This window comes from Alosa alosa, chromosome 19 (genome assembly GCF_017589495.1).
Source record: "Alosa alosa isolate M-15738 ecotype Scorff River chromosome 19, AALO_Geno_1.1, whole genome shotgun sequence".
Classification (NCBI taxonomy): Eukaryota; Metazoa; Chordata; class Actinopteri; order Clupeiformes; family Clupeidae; genus Alosa; species Alosa alosa.
This window is the reverse complement of record NC_063207.1, coordinates 28,834,718-28,859,560: the sequence shown is the minus strand read 5'-3', so window position 1 is coordinate 28,859,560 and position 24,843 is coordinate 28,834,718. Positions and strand designations below refer to the sequence as shown.

General features: G+C 42.9%; 2 protein-coding genes across 2 annotated transcripts in view; one reads left to right on the top strand and one right to left on the bottom strand.

The window, feature by feature from the left end:
- Positions 1 to 16,933, top strand: part of LOC125284724 (serine/threonine-protein kinase PAK 6) — a 33,221-nt gene extending 16,288 nt beyond the window's left edge. Inside the window, 8 exon segments of the mRNA XM_048228840.1 lie at positions 2,487 to 2,843; positions 2,845 to 3,213; positions 4,885 to 5,427; positions 6,614 to 6,747; positions 9,423 to 9,549; positions 12,315 to 12,440; positions 13,374 to 13,508; positions 15,271 to 16,933. Of these exon segments, the coding sequence (XP_048084797.1) occupies positions 2,487 to 2,843; positions 2,845 to 3,213; positions 4,885 to 5,427; positions 6,614 to 6,747; positions 9,423 to 9,549; positions 12,315 to 12,440; positions 13,374 to 13,508; positions 15,271 to 15,438 (1,959 nt within the window). The 3' untranslated portion in view covers positions 15,439 to 16,933.
- A 169-nt stretch (positions 16,934 to 17,102) lies between these two features.
- On the bottom strand, positions 17,103 to 19,122 carry LOC125284360 (ankyrin repeat and KH domain-containing protein 1). The gene has a single exon (XM_048228277.1). The coding sequence runs from the start codon at positions 18,965 to 18,967 to the stop codon at positions 17,390 to 17,392; it is 1,578 nt and encodes a 525-aa protein (XP_048084234.1). The 5' UTR covers positions 18,968 to 19,122; the 3' UTR covers positions 17,103 to 17,389.
- Between the last annotated feature and the right edge of the window lie 5,721 nt (positions 19,123 to 24,843).

The following is a 24,843-nucleotide window of genomic DNA, read 5'->3' as shown; positions in this document are numbered from 1 at the left end:
CATAGTTGCCCCACAACAGAACAAGACCAGACCGAATTTCCCACCCCCAAAATGTTGTGGGCGGGGCTAAGTTTGGCTGGCATCCAGGCTAGCTTTTGACCAATCTGTATTAATTTTCAAAACTCTAACTCAGTTACCACAAAGGCCTACTGTTTTGGCCATACCATTAACACACGTCATGTTGTTTTCACGCAATATGCAGGCAATGAACACTTACATTTTCTTTGCATACAAGTTTACCCAATACCAAAATTATGAATCTTTCTGGTCTAATTTGCAAATGCTTACACACAGCATGCTAGACATGAAAATCTCAAATGTCCAAATGCTATGTATGTTGTTGATCCCTGCCATCAATTTCAACTTTCCTGTAGGACAATATTACAGTGTATCATTTTATGCATTCACAGAATGATCTAGGAGAAACAATTTGAGAGAACTGAGATTAGGATTTTTTTTGCAAAGTTCTACCATAATTGAAAAACTTGGTACTCTCTCTACAACAGTTTTGGACAGTGTTCTTGTCACAGGCTAGTTTCACGATGTACTGTATGTGGGTTGCTGTGTTAAGAGTTTTGAAAAACGTATTGTACGTAATGTATATTAAGGACAGAATATTCCACAAGATTTAAGTGGAGCATGGCCTCACTGTGAGTCTGATTAACTGGCTGTTGGAAACTTTTGTGGAGAAGTTAAGCAAGCACAGCGTCATGCCAAGGGTTTCATTACCCCCTCCCCCCTAGTGTAGTTGTGTGCCATGCGTCACAGCTATGTGCCACACAATTCTTTTTGTGTCACCCTGATGTGAGCTGGAGGTGACAGCACACCAAAACGTCCTCGAGACAGAATGGTGTTGCATCAGACGTGGGGAGTATTGGAACGTCAGGACATTCTCGTGTGCATGATGGGTCCCCTCTGAAGCATCGGTGCCTGACAGATACTACATGGAAGCACAGAAATGCTCTGTTTTCTCACATTGAGCAAAATACTGTTGCAATAAAATTCTTGAACGTAGCAGGCCACAGCAGGTTATCCGTCCTTGTACGCCTGAATAAATGCCCTAAAGACACAAATTCAGAACAGATTCATCCTTACTGCCAAAATACAGAGTATGCATGTTGATACATATTTATAGAGCTTTTAACCCTTCCCTTTACAGTCCACTAATTACTTAGTATTTACTAGTGCTGAGTATTTACTAAGTGCTGAGTATTTTTTCGGGGACTGTAAAAGGAAGGGTTAGCAGCTTTTTATTGAAAGTGAAGTGCAGAGCTGTCTAGTAAGCTCTAGATGATGGTGACCTTCCCATCCCCAGCACAGTGCTCTACCTCTTTAGCCTGAGGAGCCGCTTTTGTGTGCTTCTAGCTCTGGTGCCTTTGAAAATAAAACTATGAAAAAAGAAAACACATTTTAGGCTAAAACATTTTTTAAAAAGATGTCTGCATTCATACAAGACTTAAAAGACTTTATTTATTTAATTTTTTATGTATTTAATGCATCAATCTTTATTTGTTTTCTTCTGCTATTTTCATTTTTGTATTCATGTAATTTCTTAATGGTTTATTTAATGATCCCAAATGGATGCTTATCTATTTACCACATAATGAAACTGTCAACAAACGTGAACTATGATAAGATGACTCAGAGCAAATCTAATCTTATTTGCACTGTTTATTGCCAACAGTGTCAAATGTCAACTGCCAAACAGATTTCAGTCAGTTTGATCCTTTTCACTGCTTTTGTTTGTCTTGTTTTCTCATATGCTTTCAGTTATTATCTGTGTATCAGAATTGGGCATTTTCTGTTGTCATGTGGGATGTAAAAGGTGATATGTCCGTCCACAAATGCACACACACAGGTCATGTATCAGAGCCGCCGTTGTAACCTCCAGTGTTTCAGACTTTTACGGTTGGATTCAACAGAGGCACAGATTATCAGAACGAGTTTGAAGAGGTTATTTCAGAGTTCCCAAATTAGCTCCCCTTTGAAGAGCAATGTCTTCAGATCTGCTCTCATAAGCCCAAAGCCCAAAGGTCTGCTCCGACTGCACTCAAAGTGGCACGCAAATCTCAAGAAAGCACTCCTTCACTCTCTCTTTCTGTCTCTCCGTCTGTCGGACAGGCTCTCTCACTTTCTGTCTCTCTCTCTCACTTCCCTATCTCTGTGACTCTCCCTCCATTTAGTTTTTTCATCTTAGGCTCTCTCTTTCCTTCCCTCTCTCCAGTTCTGTCTGTGTCTTTCTTCCTATGACTTTCTCTAGCTCTCCTGACAGACAGACAGACATGCGCTCAGACAGACAGACATGACATGCTCTCAGACTGACAGACATGCTCTCAGACAGACAGACATGCTCTTAGACAGACAGACATGCGCTCAGACAGACAGACATGACATGCTCTCAGACAGACAGACATGCGCTCAGACAGACAGACAGACATGCTCTCTAATTGTGTCTCTCTTTCTCCCTCTTCCTTCCCTCCTCTCAGACCATAGTGCGTGGGAGTTTCATTGGCCATGGGGACTACATCTCCGCCATGCTGTCCGACATGAGCCGCCTGTCGGTCAGCAGTTCCAACTCCCTGCGCAAGAGCAGCCCGTCGGCACGCAAGCGGGCGCAGTCGCTGGGCCGCCTGGGCGAGGAGCGCGAGGGCGAGCCCTACCAGTACGAGGACCTGGCGCTTGCTGACCCACACGGCGGCGAGTGCGCGGACAGCGGACAGGGGCGCTGGCGGGAACGCGAGCGGGCGCGGATCGTGCACAGCGAGAGTGGCACGCCACACATGGGCATGAAGAAGAGCATGACGCTGCAGCCCAATGGAATGCTGCCCCGCGCCAAGTCCACGTCACGAGGTCAGCATCACGTCCCTGGAGGCCATCGGGCCCCCGCCATTCCCACCTCCGCTGCCCCCTCCGCCCATCCCTGTGCCCTACCCTCCACCCATGTACCTTTGTGGCGGCGGAGGCGGTGGCGAGATGGGCAGCCCCACCGAGCGCCTGATGGCACGGAGGGATGTGGCACCACCGCCATCCCGGCCGCTGCCACCCCCAGGCCAGAGGCCCATGTCGTGCTTCTACACCCCTGCCGGACATGTCCAGCCACCGCCACCACCACTGCCACCACCAATGGGGGAGCCTGGTGGACATCCCCCTGAACGATTCCTCATCCACTCACAGAACAGCCCTGGGAGGCCGTACTCGTCCTACGACCTGAAGGTGAACCTCTCTCTCTCTCTCTCTCTCTCTCTCTCTCTCTTTCTCTCTCTCTCTCTTTCTGCCCGGCTGCGTCATACTGCAGTTTTTCATGTGAGTGACTCACAGGGTGAATATAACGCAGTGTGGGGGCACGGCTACTTTTGACAGACAAGTGGAATAGCCATGGTGTAATGAGGTCAGAAGGATGGAAACAGCGTTCCTGTGCACTAATCGGGGGAAATAAAGTTATTTGGCAGGACTTTGCAGATCCTAGTTAGAATCTATTAATGAGGGTGTTCTTGTAGAACTATTTTACAGGCAATTAGCTTGATACAGAAACTTACAAAGAATGTTACAAATAAACAAAGAAAAGAACTTTAACTTCAAATTAGACGGAATGTGACTATTGATCCAGCATGTTGCATCTGGTGAATACCAATGATATGGAGATACAAGTGTCATTTAGCTCTTTGTATCCCTTGTACTCTTGTAGGTGTACATGAGAGCTCTTGTGTACAAATTGAGATCTCTTGCAAAACTGACATCACTGACACAGGAAATGATTACTTATGCATTTCTGGTACAAAATACTGTGTTTTCACATCTGTTGTAAATGTTAGGAAGTTATATAGTGTAATATAAGGATAGTGTTTAATTTCACCTCCTTGGTTCTGAGAGGCTCCTTTAAGCATACTTTTGAGCGTTACCAGCACTTTTTTCTGATGGTACAAATATGTATGTGGGAGGCTCAGATGTGAAGACACTAAATCAAGTTATTGCCTCACTAGTCTAACTCAGGTGAAGTCCAGATGATGAAATTTCTTTACTTAATGGCAACATATCTGTATTGATTTGCCTTGAAAAGAACTGCAGGCACTGACTCGCAGCTTTGCGTGCTAACTCTGATGCCAGGACCCATTGCTCCATCCTTCCTGAAAACAAGTTTCTGCTGGATCTCAGGATGTGTTGATGCAATCCCCACTCCTTCCCTCCCTAAAGGCACACTCCCTCTCTCCCCCTCCCTTCCTCCCTCTCTCACTGCGGCAGGTTTGCTCAATTAAAGCTGTTAGTTTTTCAAGGTGATAAAACATGATTTGGGAGCTAAAGGCTTCACAGGCTGGGGAGGGCAGTGGGGCTGTAAACATTACGACACTAGCCTTTGGCAGTGTCTCCGAGTGTACCCAGAGTCCCGTGGGGCTGGCATGAGAGGGCACAGTGGCGTGCTAGCAGGGGGGTTGCGGAGGTGGCAAGGTGTCTAGCCTCCATTAGCATGCAGCGACGTAGCCGGGGAGGGCAAAGACCTCTGGGAGATGTGCCAACGCTTGTCCTTTTTTATCTCTAACTCTCTTTTTCTTTCATTTACTCTCTCTCTCTCACTCTCTCTCTTTCTGTCTATGCCCTCTGCATCCCTCTGCATTTTCTCCCTCTCTCTGTCTCTCTCTATGACTTGCTCTCTTTAGGTCTGTCTGTGTGTATTTGCTTTCTCTGCACTCTTTTCTCTCTCTCTCTCTCTCTGTTTGACTTCTCTGTGTTGCAGCTCTCTCTCTCTCTCTCTCTCTCTCTCTCTCTCTTTCTCTCTGATTGACATGTTCTGTGTTTCTCTTCCTCTCCTTCCCTCTTCCCAATCTAACTTAAATTTACATATATTCACTCTCTCCCTCCCTCCCTCCCTCTCTCCTGTCTGTCTCCCAGGCCGACGCTGTCTTTAGGCACCAGCCTGGTCTCTTCGCCAGCTGCACCAACAGCCCTATGATGAGCAGCGGCGCCCGTCCACCTCACCGGACCGTGCGCTCCTCGTCCAGCTACACCATCGGCCTGTCACCCAACATCAGCCTGCGGCCCGGCGGGCCCGAGCCCTACCTGCGCCACTCGGCCAGCACCAACCCAGGCTTCTACCCGCGGCAGGACAGTCCGTCCCAGCCTCGGCCCTCGCCCACGGGCTCGCTGGCCACCAGTCCGCCAGGCACCTGCTCGCCCGCCTTCCGGCCGCCCCAGCACCCGTCGCCACGGCCACCGCCTGACCCGCCCAAGGTGACCCACGAGCAGTTCAAGGCGGCACTGCAGATGGTGGTGGACAAGGGCGACCCACGCTCCTACCTGGACAACTTTGTGAAGATTGGCGAGGGCTCGACAGGGGTGGTGTGCATCGCGTGTGAGAAGCACAGCGGCCGACAGGTGGCCGTCAAGATGATGGACCTGCGCAGGCAGCAGCGAAGGGAGCTGCTGTTTAATGAGGTAGAACGCCCCAATGATTAAAAAAATGGGGAAAATGCAATAAAATCAAACCCTCTCGTCCCTATATATGCCCCACCTGCTGATGGTGTCATGCAGACTAGAGAGCCCTGTCCCTTAGGGAGATTTGAAATGTCTCACCTTTGACAGGAGGAGAGTGGATGCTATTCAATTTGTCATGTGGTAAAAAAGCGAAGACAGAGTCACTGAGGCTTAAACCCCAATAGAGCGGTTGCAATGAGACAGAGCCAGGTTTAGATCTGCCAGTCTGAGATTGCATCCTGGAATGCAATACTTCACTCATAAATCATTGAAATGAATAGTGTATTGCGACTAAAGCTGTAACTCTGTGGTTCTTTGTAAAAATATTTATATGATGATTTCATATTTGAATGTAATGTTTTGACAGATTAGTTTGCAGGATATATTATTTCCATCTAAGAATATAATGTAAAAGAATGAAGAAGTAAAAGAAAGAAGTAAATATCTAAAAATTCCTTAATACCTAATGGATTCTTTTGTAATGCATCTACATGTAATGTAATGCAATTTACTGGCTCATAACCCTTAAGGTTTCTAAATGGAAATGGGCCTTGGTGACCCAGTCAGTGAATTTCAAAAGGGCACTGTGTCAAGTATAATGCTGCATGGCTTTGGTAGAATTGGAGTGTGAAATATGTTCTTGCCCTAGCCAGACATAAGGGCTTAAATATTATATCTAAAATATATTGGTGTGCAATGTTACATCTAGCTCCCCTACAATATGCATCAGCTAAGAGAACATTAAATATGTGTCCTGAAAAATAATTACATTTAAATTCACTTTAGATAGAAAGATTCATAATGAATAAATGTTATCTTTTATTTGACCCTTAGGAAAGATTCCTGGAAGCTGTGTAAAATTCTTTAGAATTCCTCTCTGTCACACTCCAAGTCTCACTCCAATCACTTAACAGCACACTTAGCAGTATCATTTTCCATTCTCTACTCAAGAGATGAGTTGTTCACAAGAGATGTTTAATCCTCATTCTCAGCACATTCTCTTCACTATATGAGTTGTGTAAAACCGTTGGCAGCTCCCCAAAGGAACCATAACAACATTGTAATTGCTGCATAGTAAAACAGTGTAACAGAGCAATAGTATTAAAGCAGGCTGTTTCAGGGCGTGTTTCTTTGCTGTGCCTCTCAGGTGGTGATCATGAGGGACTACCAGCACAAGAACGTGGTGGAGATGTTCAAGAGCGCTCTGGTCGAGGAGGAGCTTTGGGTCATCATGGAGTACCTGCAGGGTGGAGCTCTGACCAACATTGTCTCCGAGACCAGGTACACGTCCATCTGTTAACACCATGGATAGTTGAATACATTCAATTACAGGGATTTGCAGTAGGAATTATGTCCATTCCTTTTTGATATTATAGGCAATGTCTTCCATGCCTTCATAAGTTGTTCATTAGACTGTTATAATTCATTGATTTCTGGAATCAGTAAATAAATACCCCTCTCATCAGTAAAAAAGACCACTCTGCTGCCAGGATTTTTTTTTTCTGTGAGTGCTTTCATCACCACTAGAGGACACTATAACGTTGTGTGTTAGAAGGGGTCATGGAGTGCACTGCATGGTCTTCTTTGCACTCTCTGACAGACTACACTCACTGTCAGCCTCTGTTCCTATGGGAACCTAGCAAATTTAATTACATAATTGCATTATTACATTTTGAAATGACATGGAGAAATTGAGTTAGGTTGTCATGCAAAAAAAGAGATCCTTTTATTCTGGGTCAGTATCTCAAACCTTGGACCTCTGCGGTCTCTATTCTGCAGGCTAAATTCACTCCCCTAAAAATAGCCTATTCAACAGTGCTGAAAGTAAACAGCTAACACTGCATAAATTATCTCAGCCTTTCACTGCTGTTTACGATTGAGTGAGAAATGGCTTTGGCATTGGAGACAAGCATTGACCTAAGGGATGAGTATTGAAAGATTATATTGAAAGAGATGCCAGATTTTTTTTCTAAGACAGTGGACAGTTGACATGACAGCTGGGGGCAGATTCAGTTTGTGTTACTTGTCAGGGTCTGTCTGTGTCAGAAAGTCAAACTGCAGACACACGGAAAGAGTGACCACAAGTTTTATTATTTAATCATAAGCTCGCAATCCCCATGGAGATATAGAAAAAAAAGACTAAAAAAATAAATCAATCCCATGATTTATTTAGCAGAATGTAGATGAAGTTGTCCTCAGTCCTGACCAGTCTCCAAGCTGGGTTCATAGACTGATAATTAAAAACTGGTTCTTCCATTTTGCAGCGTTTGCAATTTGTGTGCATTGGCTGGCATTAAATATGCAGCAACCCTATATTGCTGGCATTTTAATGTGACTAAAGATGTTTATTCACAGAAAATTTTCAAACTAAGTTTATGTTCTTGGAAAAGCTCAGACAATGTGATTAATTGATAAAAGTGTGAATGAATGTAAATACAGTATAGAAATGTAACTATAGATGTACAATCAGAAAATGTTGGGACGTTATGTAAAATGCAAATAAAAACAGAATGTGATAATATTTAAAAAAACAGTTGGAACAAGGAATATTTACCACTGTGCTGCTTCACCTCCTCATTTAACAAAATTCTATAAATGTTTAGGAACTGAATGGACCAGCTGCTAGAGTGAGAATGTTGTCCCATTCCTGCCCGATGTCTTCTTCCCTGGAAAAGACATTGCCTGGATAGAAGTATACATAGCTCAAAACATGTATACATCATTCAGAATCGATTGTGCCTTGCCAGATGTGCAAGATGCCCATGCTGTAGTCACTAAAGCACCTGCACACCGTCATAGATGTTGGGTTTTGAACTGAGTACTGAAACAAGTTGGATAGGTTGGATACTTGGATAGGCCCTCTCCTCTTTAGCCCAGATGAGTCCATGATTTCCAAAAAGAATTGCACATTTTGATTGGTCTAACCACAGGACCTTATTTCATTTTACTTCAGTCCATTTTAAACAAGCTCAGGCCCAGATAAGATGGTGGTATTTCTGACTCATGTCTAAATACAATTTTGGCTGTTGCATGGTAAGGTTTGCACTAGCATTTCTTAATTGAGTATCAAACTGTGCTTATAGACAATGGTTATCAGATGTTCTCCTGTGCCCATACAAGGATTTTCTTTAGAGAAACAGGTCTGGTTTTAATGCAGTGTCATCTGAGGTCCAAAAGACCACGGCCATCCAATATTGTTTTTCAGCTCTATCCCTTGTTTGCAAAGATTTCCCTGGATTCTCTGAATATGTTAATGATATTATGTACTGTAGATGATGAACTCCCCAAATACTTCACAATTTCATGTTCAGAGGCATTTAAATTACGTTGTTTCATCATTTGTCCACACAGATTTGCACAGTGTGATGAATACCCCTACATCTTTATTTCTAAAAGATTCTGCCTCTATGGGATGCTCTTTTTCATACCCAATCATGTTGCCAGTGACCCTAATTAGTTGGGAAATATTCCTCCTTTGATTTTCTTTATCATTACACAACTATTCCAGCATTTTGTTACCTCCGTCCCAACGTGTTGCTAGTATCAAATTTAACATATTTTATGAAATAATCAAATTTGTCATTATCAACATTTGATATGTTGTCTGTGTCCTTTTTGCAACTAAATATGAGTTTATGAGATTTGCAGATTATTACATTTTGTTTTTATTCACATTTACACAACAACCCAACTTCTTTTGATTAGGGGTTGTATTCATATATGGAAAAAAATCCATGAAATACATTTTTACATTATATATTACACATACCAGTAGAAAATATATAAGTTTAAATGTATATCTGACCTACCAGGGTTTTTTACAATTTAAGTAATTAACAGATTAATCATGCAGTTGTTCTGAAATGTGATTCCTATTTTTGGTTTCATAAACCTTTTCCATATTGTTTCCTTTGTCCCATGATGGTTTTGTCTCCCTGTGTGTCTGTTGTGTCCAGGCTGAGTGAGGAGCAGATAGCCACAGTGTGCGAGGCGGTGCTGCAAGCCCTGGCCTATCTGCACTCACAGGGCGTCATCCACAGAGACATCAAGAGTGACTCCATCCTCCTCACACTGGACGGCAGGGTGAGCGTGCTCTCTTGCGTATAACAGCAGAGGAGAGAACAGACTAGAAATACAAAATGCTCAAGTTATACAAATACTGTGGCATATATCATATATTATGCAATTTAACAATTTAACTGTTTTTAAACCAGTTTTAGGATGATTTAGCCTCCCTATGTCTGTGTACATCTACCTGTGCCTATAACCTAGTCACCAGACCTCACACCAGATTAGAAATCCTGTCCTAGGATGTAAAAATAATTGTAAAGTGTTATTTATTTGCTATATTGTGTAGTGTATGCAGTGGTTTTTATATTTCCCAGTGCATCAAGGACATTGGCGCAATATATTGTATTTCTGTATAGTACATAGTACTGTACAACAGTAACCTTTGCAAACCTTACTAAATGAATAAAATCGGCAGGCTTTGCGACTAAGTTCCAACAAAGCCATGACAGGTCATTAAAGCATTTGAACAAAGTTACCATGACAGGTTAATGACATAGAGAAGGAGAAAGCAAAGCAGATAAAGCAATTAAGACACAAATGACATTCCACCCAGAAATGACATGGGACATATGTTTAGCAGGAACTGTGTTGGGATAATGGCCCTACCATAAGGATCGTGTCAAATGAAACCATTAAGTTGTCTATCTCTCTGACTTTCTGTCCCATGGTTCTCTTCTGCTCTGCATTTAGTGAAGCTGTTCGGAAGCCAGAGGCAATTGCCTGTTACCCACTATACATGAATCATCAGTTGTCTTAACTGTGACACTGACAAACACAGTGTGCATCACTGCTGTTTCACGATGAGCAAGAGACTTACAGCTTTTAAGAAGAGCTGTCAACATCTAGATGTCATGTTTTTGTCTTTTTCATTTATTAACACACACATGAATTTATATGGCATATTTCATACAGCAAGGCAAGCCAATGTGCTTTACATAGACAGAAACAGAGAATAGCAAATACTAGTAAATTATTTCTTTATTAACATTTTTATATCATCTGGAAATTGGTTCCAGAGCTGAACCGCATAGCAGCTAAACTCTACTTCACCATGTTTGGTTCTGAGAATTAAGGGGACCATAGACATTAGGCGACAGGGCTAGCATCAGTATGGCATTAAAGATGAATGTTGATCACCATTAAAGCATATTTTGATAAAAAAAAAAAATGGTTAGCTTGCCGATTGTTTCTCAATTATAGTGTTAATTTTGTCACCTATTTTTCATTTAGTCTTAGTCTTAGTCTTGTGACGAAATGTCCTTTTTAGTCTTTGTCATATTTAGTCATTCAAATATCATTTTTGTTAGTCACGTTTTAGTCAACTAAAAGTCTCGTAATTTTAGTCTAGTTTTAGTCAAAAGAAAACTAAAGCTATCTTAGTCAGTTTTAGTCAAAACATTTCAGTCTTTTTTTATAACAAATTATTTCAGTCAGTCAGTATGTTTACATGCACAGGTAAGTCAAGCTACAGTTATAGCTCGGCTGGGATTTGACCATAGACAGTAAAAGATTTGACTGCACCACTGTCATGATCTTAAGTAGACCAGTGTTTCACAAAGTGTGGTCGGGGACCACTGGTGGTCCATAAGCTATCCCAAGTGGTCCACGAGCAGACCTGGTAAAATATAATATAGATGAGTTGTTTGCAATATTGAACCAACTTGTATGTAAATTCAAACAGTTCTACAACACTGTCTATGTCAGATATGCCAGTTTAAATCATATGAATCCTCTGACACAATTAAGCAAAGTGCAAAGACAATAAGCAAGGTGGTTCAGTGAGTATTGTGTAGGCTAATATACTGCTAGGTCTATTTTTAATTGTTTTTTAGCTAGGTAGTCCGTGCGTTTCTTTTTTATTGATTAGTTAAGTGGTCCTTCATCTGAAAAAGTTTGAGAAACACTGTCTTAGACTCAAGTATGAATGTTTACTCCGTCACGCTAGATGGCAATATGCGCCCAAACGCAACACAAACTCTCTATCTTAGCTAACTTGCTAGCGAACTTTCCATATTAGCTTACTTGCTAGCAAACTTTGCATCATCAGTGTAACTAGTTAAATAGTTGACATTACTTGCTGAAAATTTTCGTATGGACATTCTGGGGGATGTTAATCTGTATATGTATGAGAGAAGCTTCAACTTCTGGGTATGTAGCATTGTGGCCTAATGCCTAGGTAGTTAGCTTGCTAACTCTGGCAGAAATCTCCGGTGTTCTTGTTCCATGTAGTTTCGTACAGGGTTGCAGCAGAGACTGTCTAGTTGCAGCAACAGCACGTAGACTAGCCTACAGGAAAGCTGCTGCGCATGAACCTGAACTCATTCGGAATATTTTGAAAACGTAACAGCTATTCTGTCTTCTCATTTTTTAGACGAAAATGAAGAGAGATTTTATCTTAGTTTTTATTTCATGCAAAACAATTTAGTCTCGTCTTTTTTCGTCAACAATAATGCATCTTAAGATAGTCTTAGTCAGTGTTTCAGGACATTAGTGCAGTCTTGTCATCGTCTCGTCTTAGTCATGGAAAAAAAGGTTGTTGACGAACATTTTTTCTCTAGTCTCGTCTGACGAAATTAACACTACTCAATTATATATTATAATCGCCAATACTTAAATAAAATAAATGTAAAAAAATATCTCAAGGCTCGTCAATTGTCGTCAACTTGTTATGTTAGCTCATGTTAATGTTTTATATTGGCCGGTGAGGCTATGTAATACTGTTGTTGTTCATGCTATTTTAAGGTGTCACAAATGTACTTTGTGCTTTTCTTCTCTAGGTTAAGCTGTCAGACTTTGGGTTCTGTGCCCAGATCAGTAAAGATATCCCTAAGAGGAAGTCTCTAGTGGGGACGCCCTACTGGATGGCACCTGAGGTGATCTCTAAATCACCCTATGGCACTGAGGTAAACACTACTTTGCTTTACATTGCTACATTTCTACTACAGTTCTTTTATTTTCTTTAAAGGAAATTATATTTCTTTCTCTATCTCTCTCTCTCTCTCTTTTGCTCTCTCTCTATGGTACACAGTGTGGGCTGATTTCCTGTACATGGCTTAAGCCTAGTCCTAAACTAAAAGAGAACATCAGTGAAAATGTCCTTTGACAAAAGCTTTATGAACTAACATTAACCCATGTAGTGGAAACTGGCCCTATATGTGTAAGGTATACTTTATAAGTTAGTCTTATGTCAAGTAGAGTGCACGGTGCTTGCATAAGCTTCTTGTATTGTGTTTAAGACATTTTGTAACACGTTTTTGTGAAAAGCACTATGTATTCAGAATGAAGTGCCCAATGTCCAACAGCTGACTTTCATAACACATTAAAAATCCATTTAGCCATGACTGAGCTCCTTGTGGTTATAGTTTTAAAAATAGACTTAAATGGCCTCTCCAAAAGTGTCCCTCAACCATATTAAATAACTGCTCAGAACAACACTGAATAGCAACTGTTGTGTAGACATGTGTCACAGGCTTGCTTTTGATCTCAACTTAGTCATCGAGCCAGTCTGAGTGTTATCTCTGCACAACAGTTTTGATTTGTATAGAGGTGTGCGGTGTCTGGTGTGAGGCTTTAGGTAACTCACGTTAGGTAACTGCTTTGGGCAGGTGGACACAGTGGTCCTTGGACATTTAAGTAATCCACTTAAAAAGGGAAGATGAGATTATGATATTTTCCCTGTGTTATTCTTTGCCATTTCTGTAACAGTCATTTTTAGAACTGAAGGTAGAAGTGGTAGAAGTAAAGGTTTTGTCCTCGCACTTTGTTCGTAACTCTGTATTATGTTGGCCGATGGGTGTGTAGCCAATGCCCTTTGTTGATGAATGTGCTCTTGGCAGGTGGATGTTTGGTCTCTGGGCATCATGGTGGTGGAGATGGTGGACGGTGAGCCTCCATACTTCAGCGAGACACCGGTGGCAGCCATGAAGAGGCTACGGGATGAGCCGGCTCCCACCGTACGCAACATCAATCAGGTCAGTGGACACACATGTGGACCACAGGCTGCAAGCACATTTACATTACATTACATTACATTACATTTGGCTGGCGCTTTTTTAACCAAAGCGACTAACAACATGGTAAACAGTAAGTTTTAGAACAATTCTCACAATTTTAGGACAGTTTAAAAAAAACATTAGAGTACAGTAAGAATAAGTCGTCGGTGAGTGCTGTTTTAGCAGTTACTTGTCAGTTTAAAGCGGCTGGTGAGTGCTAGGATCAGTAAGACTTGTTGTAAGTGTTGCTATGAGAGTAGATGTTTCTCTAAAGAGCTGGGTCTTCAGGAGTTTTTGAAAGTGGAAAAGGATGTCCCTGCCCTTGTAGGAACTGGCAGTGTGTCCACCAACGAGGAACAACAGATGAGAAAAGTTTGGATTGGCTTGGCGTACGGTGGTAGAGCTAGGCGTGGATTCGATCAGAGGAGGAGCCGCAGCCCGGTCTGGAGGTAGTGTAAGTCTGTATGAGGGCATTCAAGTAGGTGGGAGCAGAACCGGAGACTACTTTGTAGGCAAGCGTTAGAGCCTTGAATTTGATCGCGGGCAGCCATAGGTAGCCAGTGTAGCTGGATGAGCAGCGGGGTAACATGTGCCCTTTTGGGTTGGTTGTAGACCAGGCGCGCCCGCCCGCGTTCTGGATCATCTGAAGTGGTTTCACTGCGCAGGCTGGGAGACCTGTCAGGAGGGCATTGCAGTAGTCGAAGTCGTGAGATGACTATTGCCTGAACCAGAAGTTGGGTAGCATCTTGAGTCAAGTAAGTCCTGATTTTCCATTATGTTGTAGAGTGCGAAACGGCATGACCGGGCGACTGAGGCAATATGATCTGAGAAGTTTAGTTGGTTGTCGAGAACAACTCCTAGATTTCTTGCAGTCCTGGTTGGGTGAAACAGACAGGGAGTCAAATTTGATGTTGATGTCGTGGTGTATGGTAGGTTTAGCTGGGATGACCAGCAGTTCAGTCTTTGAGAGGTTCAGCTGGAGGTGGTGTGCCTTCATCCATGTAGCTATGTCTGAAAGGCAATCTGAGATCCGTGCTGAAACCAGGGGTCGTCAGGTGGAAAGGACAGATAGAGCTGTGTGTCGTCTGCATAGCAGTGGTATGAGAAGCCGTCGCGAACGGATAATCTGTCCCAAGGAGGTGGTGTAGATAGCAAAGAGGAGGGGGCCCAGCACTGAGCCCTGGGGACCCCTGTGGTGAGATGGTGAGGTGCGGATAGCTGACCAAGCCATGATACGTTAAACGAAAGGTCCTGTGAGGTAGGATTCAAACCAGGAGAGAGCAGAACCGGAGATTCCCATGTCAGCGAGTATAGAGAGAAGGATACGGTGATTAACCGTGTCAAAGGCAGCCGATAAGTCAAGCAGAATGAGTACTGATGACCGAGCGGTCACATGTTCAAACACATACTGTATGCTCACAAGCACACGTTCAAACATATATGCGAACATACATACATACAGTACATACATACCTAAATACACAAATACACACAGAGAGACACACACACACTCACACAAAAGGATATAGGCCTATTAGCAAATAATTATTATATAATTATATAGGCCTATTAGCAAATGTATTCACATGTAGAAGTTTAATGAAGGGACAAGTGCAGGGACACATATAAACACCAACTTGCTTCATCCACAGTGAAAGGCTTATACACATACTGTGGGTACAGCTCTGCACCTCTGAAGACAGTTTATGCATGCTTTTTTCTGTGGCCTTTTTCTCCACAGATCTCACCAGTTCTGAGGGACTTCCTGGACCGCATGCTGACGCGGGACCCACTGGACCGGGCCACGGCCACGGACCTTCTGGAGCACCCATTCCTGCTGAAGAGCAGCTCGCCGCAGTGCCTGGTCCCCCTGGTGGAGCAGTACCGCAAGCGCATGTCCCGATGCTGAGGCTGGAACACCCTCTTACACTACCCTCACAATGTGCTGCTGGAGTCCTGTCAGACCCCCCTGCCTGCCTGCCACACACACACAAACACACACACACACACACACTGCTCACCAGCCAGGCATCCTCTGACATGCCAAGTCATCACGTCCGGCTCCACTGGCGAGTTTGTGCCCATGTGGGAATTCTAGGATGGCATCTTGCAGGGGGAGAGAAAATGGTTCCCTGCATGGTTCTGTGAATGGGTCCCTCCTGGTTGGTTGAAGTACGGAGTAACCACATCAGAGTTATCCAATGCAATGACACGAGAGAAGGAAAGCACTTTATGCGTCTGTAGGCTACGCTTCAGAGACAGTAATTTTCCCTTGTAATTGTGACAAGCGTAAGACCGAGGAGAACTTGATTCCCAGACTGGTTCCTCACCAAGTGAACCTCTGTGGTGGTGGAATTTCCTGAACTACTGATCGGTCCAAACTTGTTTTGTTTTTTTAAAAGGGTTCTCTCTTTTCAAATGCTCTACTGAGCCCCCATTGTTCTTCAGTTGATCATGCTTTTTAGGCTGTTTTTTATTTTATTTCCAACTGCAAACTTTTTAAAGTGACTCTCGCTCTGCTCTGCCGTGGGTCATGAAGAGCAGCGCTTTCCTTGTGTTCCTCTGAACACTGTGCGCTCGATTGGGACTTCCTCTGCATATGATATGCATGATTAAATCAGGGGCACATTTAGCTTGAATCTGAATGCGCATAAAAGCTTCCCATGTTTTAAGAAAAAAATGATTATGCTTTGTTGTCACCAACCATAATGGTGTTTATCAGCTGTGGTGACAGACTTTTTCAAATGAGATTACTGAGTTGATATTATTGTTAGAATTATTCCCTAAAAGTGGTCCCTATACTTTTCCAAAACAAGATGTTTGTAAGATGTGATATTTTAAATATGGCACTTTGATCTCTCAGTGGTTTAATTTTGAAATTGTGACTCAAAATCCTAGCTGAAGGTCAAGTGATGTATATTTCAAAATCAATATAAACCTGTATGTGTCTGCAAGATGGCTGTAGTCAAATTATGAGATAACAAAAACCCAATTTATTATCACTATCACTATTATGTTATTTTAATTTACTTTAATTGGAAAGTGTGAGTGTTTACGTTGGGGATGCATTTTGTTAATGTTGTTAGGTGAGCATCCTATCAGTGGTACTGTGATAGCTTTTTTTCCCAGGATGTGTGTATTGCTACTGGAACAACGACAAAAAATACATTGTGAGACTGTTTTCTGCATTTGGTTTGCATCTAGACAAAGCACACGGGCTTGGTACATGATTCTAAAGGACCTCACCAGCTGAGATCACAGTGTTCATCATCTTGGTATTCTTTTCAGAATACATTTCATGGTTGTATTTGTATGTAGGTCATTCATGAAGAGAAAAGCATTATTTTAATTTTGTAAAAATGAATAAATTATGCATATTGAATATTCAACAAGGGCTATTTGGTAAGTAACTTAATTTTCACTGAGTCAGACCACTACCCTGTCCTTCTGCCCATCCCCAACCCATTATCTTCCTGTCTAAATCAAGTAATTATACATATTTTTCATTCAGTGAGCCAGTTAAACCAGTTGAGCAGACACGTTTTTTTATGATTGATTTTATTGTGTATCACGTCTCTTGATCGACCAAAGCACAGCCAAACACATTGCAAACTGCAGTATGCATATAATCGCATGATATATATTGCACTATACATAGGCACACCTATACATATTCATCCTGTACGAAAGAATAGTCATTGGAGCGCATTAAGCTGGCATTGGATCATTCTTCAACGACTCAATTCAATGTAAATTATCAAAGCAAAAGACATCATTCTACAAAAAAGTTATTCATTCATAATCACGATATTGCATGTATTGTAGCCTACTGAAAGCACTCGCATTGCTAACGTGACAGATTAATTCGCATTATTATTAGACATACAACGAGGGCTGCCCTCAAATTCACACCTCACGCCACTGATGCTGTCAACGCTCGGCTGACTGCTGACTCTCTGGTGCGTGTGTGACAGTGGAAAGGTCTCCGACCGGGCAATCTTCCCTTTGCCATTTCCCAAAGGACAGTCTCTGACGAATTTCATGAATTCTGGGGCAGTGAAGCGCCTCAGTAACCTGGTCCCCAGACCGGTGTAGCCGGGTGGACGGACTGTAATTTTTTCCGGCTGGATTTCTTCTCGGTGGAGGAGAAGCTTGTTCTGTCGCGCGACCTGTGGAATGCTACCACGTTTGAGTGCGTCTCTTCTCACCAAAAAACACCCGCCTTTGCCCCCGACGGTTTTTGACTCGTCGTCACTGCTGTTTTCCTCCTGAAAGTGACTGGTGCCGTTTGAAAGTGGCGCAAGTTTGATAGGATTGTCCTTATTATTCGCCAACTGCCGAGTTCTATGTATCTTTTCAAGGTAGTCGATCTTCATCAAAGTTTTTTCGTCCTGCAGTGAGGCTCTCTTGAATTGCCTGGCGGAATGGCGCAAATCCTGGACATCACCCTGATAGGACTGTTTTCTGCCAGTTAGGAGCTCTAGGTTAAATGACTTTGCTTTGCCCCAGAGGGGAACGTGTCCGTTCACCTCCTGCCTGCCCCCTATGTCATGTCTTGTGCCTTTCTCTGGACTGAAGTCTATGGTTTTCCTGACTCTGGTATCCCTCAGCATAGAGTTCTGGATCTGTTTGGTATTAAATAAAGTGTTTTCATCTTCTTCCCCAAAATTGTTTTTGGAGGGGCACTGTCCATTAGTCATTCTCTCAGGGGAAGGTGGCTGGCGCTTGAATCGGGTGTCCCCGACACATACCTGTCTCTGGAACAGAGCTGGCAGTGATTCCTCATTCTTACTGTGAAACGGCTTGGAGAACCTTTCAAGGACCTGTTTAGGGAGTTTGTTTGGATGTTGTGACTCTCCATCTTGGTCTTTCCAAGAGTTCCCCAAACTCAGCCCCACCTCTTTCTTTCCAGGACCATTCAGAGCCTGGACACACTGACTGTGTCCAAAGTAGTCGGCCACCTGTATAGCAGAATGTCCAGCCCGGTTTGTGTGGTCCAGCTGCAGCCCCAGCCTCTTGAAAGCCCGGACCAGAAACTCAAGCACCTGGTTGTGCCCGGCAAAGGCGGCATACATCAGTGCGCTGTTCCCCCAGGTGTCCATGATCTCAGGGTCAGCGTTGAACTGGACCAGCAGCTTGACCACATCCAGGTGTCCAAGCTCACAGGCGAGGCTGAGGGCAGTGCGCCCTTGCTCGTCACGCGCGTTCACATCTGCCCCTTTCTCCAGCAGCATCTGGATGAACTTTGACCTGCCGGCGGACTCCTGCAAGCTGGCAGCGAACATTAGCGGTGTGCGGCCGCTCTCTGTCTTGGAGTTGATGATGCGGCCGTCCAGAGCGTCCAGCACGAAGCGGGCCAGGTGCAGCTTGCCACTGTGCATGGCATCCAGGAAGGTCTTGGTGCCAGATCCCTGGCACAGATCCTTTGGTCGGAGCATACTGAACCACCTCAACAGCAGAGCAGCCTTGGAGCGGGAAGGTTTGTGCTCAGAGTAAATTGAGTTCTTTCTCTGATTGGTGTCTCTTTCACAGTTCTCTAGCTCTCTATCTCTGTTTCTTTTCTCCTCTCTCTCTCTCTTTCTCTGTCTCTCTATCTCTGTTACTCTCTCTCAGAGAGTTGGCAGTGAGCTTGGAATTGTGAGCCTGGCTGAGGAGCGCTCATTGGTTTTATACCTCCCTTTCTCCGCTACCCTCCCTCTGTACAAACACACACACACACACACACACTCTCTCTCACACACACATACACACATGCGTTTGCTCTTTGTTGCCAAGGAAACAGTCATCTGAGGACCGTGATGCTGCTCTCAGCTTCTATTCAACATTACCTCTCTCTCCGAGAGAAGAAATACGCTGTTTAATACATACAGCATACTTACAGGTGGATAATTATTCAATGAAAATTGAACATCGTAAACATGGGTTTGATCATTTGAATCTCTTCATAGGAAAACAAACTTTACCAAGAGAAAAACAGTAAAACACCTTCACATTTTTGCACTCTTGCTGCCTTTTTTCAATGTCTCACTCACTCCTCTGCTCTTCCTCTCTCCATATCTCTTTTTGTCTTCTCTCTGTTACCCAGGTGACCATTCATTCACTCTCCGAACTCATTTAGCCGTCCCAAGGAGGCACGTGCAGAAGGAATGAGCATGTGGTGAAATTTCCATTTTCAGTCTTTCTGTTGTGAAATGTCAGTCAGCACTCTGCAGCATTAATCTCTGTTCTCAACTGTTTACTCTAAAAGGTCCATATCACTCTTATTCTTGAGGCTGTGTCATGTTACATTTATTAATGAATTAAATATGCTACTGTATTGAGATAGATAGATAGATAGATAGATAGATAGATAGATAGATAGATAGATAGATTGATTGATTGATTGATTGATTGATTGATTGATTTGGACTGATTATTTAATTAGTTGTAATAAGGTGCTGGATACGCTACTAGTGTCCCAAGGTCATGGATTCTTTTCTTTCTGAGACTAAGTAAATACTATAAGCTACTTAAAGTTAAGAGTTAAAGTGTACTGATATTTAGCAGATACTTTTATCCAAATCCACACAGACTTGCAAGGGTGGGAATCAAACCTGGGTGCAGTAATTGTAAGTCAGTGACAATTTACATTACCGCTGCTCCACCATGCCCAAAATAATAGTTTTATAAATAGTTACATGACAAAATGAAACATTCTCTATTTGTATTTAAAAATTACTGAATTTTTTCTTTTTTCAAGTGATTTGGAAAGATGTGTGTCGAAGTAAAGCAACTATTTTAAAGTGATTGAAGCTGTAGAATCACCTGTGGAACTGCATTTAAACACCATTGTATTTCATGATGAAATTTTAGGTGAAGGTGACATTTTAGGGGAATAGATTAAATTACTTAACAGTTGTTTCCATTTTTATGTCAATATTCAATTTTATATTTCTTATTTTTTTATTATATTTTCTATTTCTTTTTTACAACAAGTAACACGTCTTCGTTTAATGTTCACCTAAGCTGTCCCTTTCACGATGTGTCACTGGTGCAAACTGCTGTGGAAGCTACACAGTCATTCAGTGCACAGCAGGTGAGAATGGCATTGGCACTGAATAACAGGCGAGGGCCAAAGCTGCCCTCCTCCAAAGTAATGAAATAATCTCCTGCCGCTCCTGCGTCCCTCAGTATTCGCTTGGTAATTAGAGCAGTCCAGAAGATCATGCTAATCCCTCAGTATTCCCTTGGTAGTTAGAGCAGTCCAGAAGATCATGCTACTGTAATCCAAACACAGGCCTGCTGATTTAAAATTGTACACAGAGAGAGAGAGAGAGAGACATACTGTATGTACAGCATACGGTTTTATATAAACCAAGACCTATGTATAAGTAAGTAAGTATAAGTATCCTCTTTTGATCCCGTGAGGAATATGTATATACTTAGAAGCACACACACACATAAATACAGTACACACACACACACATAAATACAGTACACACACACACACACTAAAGGAGAAAGTGAGAACAAAGTAAAAGGGACGTAACCTTTGTACCCTTCTGCTTTCCTGCCAGCAGCTCTCACATGCTGTTTGTCAATATGAATCTGACCACCGAAACAAATTCAGCTCGTAATGACTTGAGTGTGTGTGTGTGTGTGTGTGTGTGTGTGTGTGTGTGTGTGTGTGTGTGTGTGTGTGTGTGTGTGAGAGAGATGCTGCTCAATTGTGATATGTTTTGCACATGACCTACATTTGTAAATCACAAGCATTTTCACAAATTCTCAGGGATGACAAAATTTTTGCAAAGTAACACCTTTTGTCCTTTTCTCTCATGACTGCAATTGATGTAATCTCATTTTGCTCCAGCCAATGCACAGAGTTCCTGTAATGTCAAAGTGTCCCATAAACACGGAGTTTTGAAAGTGACATAATAGGTTACACGATGCTTTCATCTCAACTCAGACTGTCCATTACGCCATGTGGTTACATTGTCACATTGTCATCTTTGCCTTGCGGTTTTGTTTTAATTAGATTTTAATTGCTTAATAAGAAAAAAGCAGGTGGAGTAGGGGCGAGGAAACGTTGGCAGAGTTGGTGCCCGGCTGTTGCTAAGTGCCACCTTGTCTCGGACATGTCTCTTTAATAAACGCCACAGCAGGGGTCCACAGAGGCCACATCTATCATCCCATTACAGAAGGCTAGAGGGGGCTAGAGGTCAGAACTGTTAAGATGCACAGTTGCCCCCTAAAGTTATATCCTAAAGAATGTCTCGGCTTCATCAGCAAAGCAAGGTAGAGCACCTTTAACTAGATGTACCGCATAGTGGTACAAAATATGATCATCGCTCAGTCCTGCACATTCTCTCTGCAAAAATGAATCACGCATGTCAATTTGTCTCCATCTCCGACTCCATCCCCTACTCTTGCAACTTTTGTGTGTGTAAATGAGTGTGTGTATGTGTGTGTTTGCTTTTATGCACATGTGTGCTTCTCTGTGTGTGTGTGTTTGTTCGCTTGTGAATGTGTGTGGGGGTAATGGGGTGTGTGTGTGTGTGTGTTTATGTGCGTTTGTGTGCATGCATGTGAAAAAAACTCTGACTAGACCTAACCAATTTTTAGCACAGTTCACACATATTATTAACTCAAGGGGCTTTACAAATGAGCAGACAAAGGAATATAAATGGCAAAGAGCATTAAAACAGTTAAAAGAACATTGGAAAACATCCAATGGTAAAAAGATCCAAGAACGCAAAATCTTATTCTGAAGACACTGAGCAGACTAAGGACCTGAATATGCCTTTTTGCACTATGCACTGGAATTTGTTTGAAGGCTGGGGCCTGATGCTGCCAAACCTTTGACTGTGGTGTCATACAGCTAGCAAAATGGGCAAAGGACTTCTAGGCAGAAGCAGACATCTGTTACATGTGAAATTCAGATTGTCTGTGTCTGTTTGGTGATGCATATTCCCTTGACAAAGTCATCTTTATGGCTTATTTGATCACACTGTAGAAATGACAAGTGGTGAAATGGAGCTTTACTTGGCTTCATGTTATGGGTTGAAAGTCCTTGACATGAGATTGTTGCTTCGGCCCAGTTAATTACTCTTCCTTCCTCAGGACAGTCACCAGTCCGTCCTGCATTTTTGGCCCCACGCCCTAATTACTACAATGGATTTGCCGTCTGATTCAGTGGCAGTGTGTTTGTGATCCAGCAGCCATCATGCCAATGTCTGATTCATTACAGCCCTAATCAGGGCAGTGCAAAATCTGCTCGCTCGCTCATCCAGCAACGGCTCCCAGTCAAACCCCTGCTGCCCCCGCCAGCTAATCGTTCATGTGCCAACATAATGACTTGTAATGACTTTCATCTAAACTGGGTACGATGAGGTCAGGCTGGATAAGATCAGGACAGCCATTTTTGTCGTGTCAATGTCAGTAATGGCAAGTTGACCTATAGACAAGCAGCCATGGGGCTGCAGTGGTGTGTTTTTTTCCCCAACAGCAAGGCCCATAAACAGCATTGTCAGAGAAAGAAAAAACTGAATTAGAGTACTTTTAATTACGTTGGGGGGGGAGAATAGCAGAGAAAATTGCCATCAACCATCCATTGTCGCTATCTGGTTTTGCAGTGAAAAGGCTTTGGCCGAGGGGACTTAAGAGAGACAGCGGCCGCTCTAGAAATAGACTCCAGAATCCTCTCAGCCTGTCTCCGGGCTCTGGATGAGTTATTGTGCCGCTTCGGTCGCTTTTTGGTGACGGAAGATTATCCTTGCTTGACTGTGCTAGCTTAAGGGATGCTCCAGTTGCTATTTTTAGGGAGCAGGAGTTTGGGTTGACACACTGTAATATTTCTACTTACAGAGATACAGGGGTGTGTGTGTGTGTATGTTTGTGTTTATATATACATGCTGTGAATATTTTCTTTTGGATATGTTTTGGAATTTTTGAATTGTTTAATGTAAGTTGTGGATATTGTGGAACTCAGACCTGCTACAGCACAATGGTATATTTTACAAATGCACAACAATAATTTACTGCTACTGGCTTTTGTCAACAAAAAATACAATAAACAGCTCTGGTCCCAGTGCTTCCGTCCTTAATCTGTCTTCAATACTGATGCATGGAAAGCAGTGAATCTTTCTTTCTCTGTGAATCTTTGCTAATTCACAATATATCAAGGCCATTTGCGATCCTCCTGTCAGACACCCTATTTGCTCAGAACTGATAGAGGATAGTGCTCCAATAGGGGTGGCACATACAGTATGTTGTAAACTGTGCAGTGTCAATTATGTGTTTTGATGAGAACAAGCCCTGAACCATGTGGCCCACTGGAATAGGCCTAAGAAACAGTGAACACTGCTATTAGATAGTTCAAGCCACATTTCCCATCACCGATTAAAAGCACTGAATAGGTTTATTTTGTGGAGAGAACACGGAGAGCTTGCCTAAGGTCATGCAATATCATTTCATTTTTTGCGCCTCCTTACACTGGGCCCGGTTGCATCTGCATTCTATGCCTCCTCTATAGCACTGGCCCTGCAATATATACCATCTGTGCATAGTCTAAAGAGCTCAATTCCCTCCAGTCAATGCGATCTCGCTGCTTTGTTTAACACATAGACTTCAGCCTGTGTAAATGGTATTACATAAGACTTACAAGTCATGTCAGAAGGAACTTCTGAAGGACTCTTTATTTTAAAAAGAGACAAAGAGAAAAAGTCTAGTTAGCTGACCACCACGGCGTTAGATCCTTTTCTGTAAATAGGACCTGCAATGAGGGCCTCTCAGCATGAGCATGGCCAGCATGTGACAGCAGAAAAGGAGACTTAATTAAAAAGCATGGGCATAGGACTCGCCGCCATTATCACCCATTCGTTTCACCCATTTTGAAAGTGTGAAGTGACCGTCTTAATAGAGGTTTAAAAATAAGCGCTGAATTATGCAAACAATCGTCATGAATGGCAAATGAATCGAATGCCACTGGTGGCCATGCCTTATAATTGCACAGATGTATGCACACACCTATACAGAGAGAGAGAGAGAGAGAGAGATGGACACAAATATTCACGTTCCCCTCGCTCAGTGTCATTAAAGACGATGCCTTCGCAGAATAAATGATTTCAAATTTGAGTTCGTTTGGCACTAATGCCTCATCTCGTCTCGGGTGCCTCTGAAGAAGTGTGTTGACCACAGGGGGGTGGCTCTTATCGTCCTCCTCATTGCGTTGGAGAAGATGAGTCCCCTCAGGAGTTGCCGAGAGGACCTATCTCTCACTCACATGTCTCGCCGTGTCTCCATGGTACAGTACACCAGGCCGAAAGAGAGAGAGGGG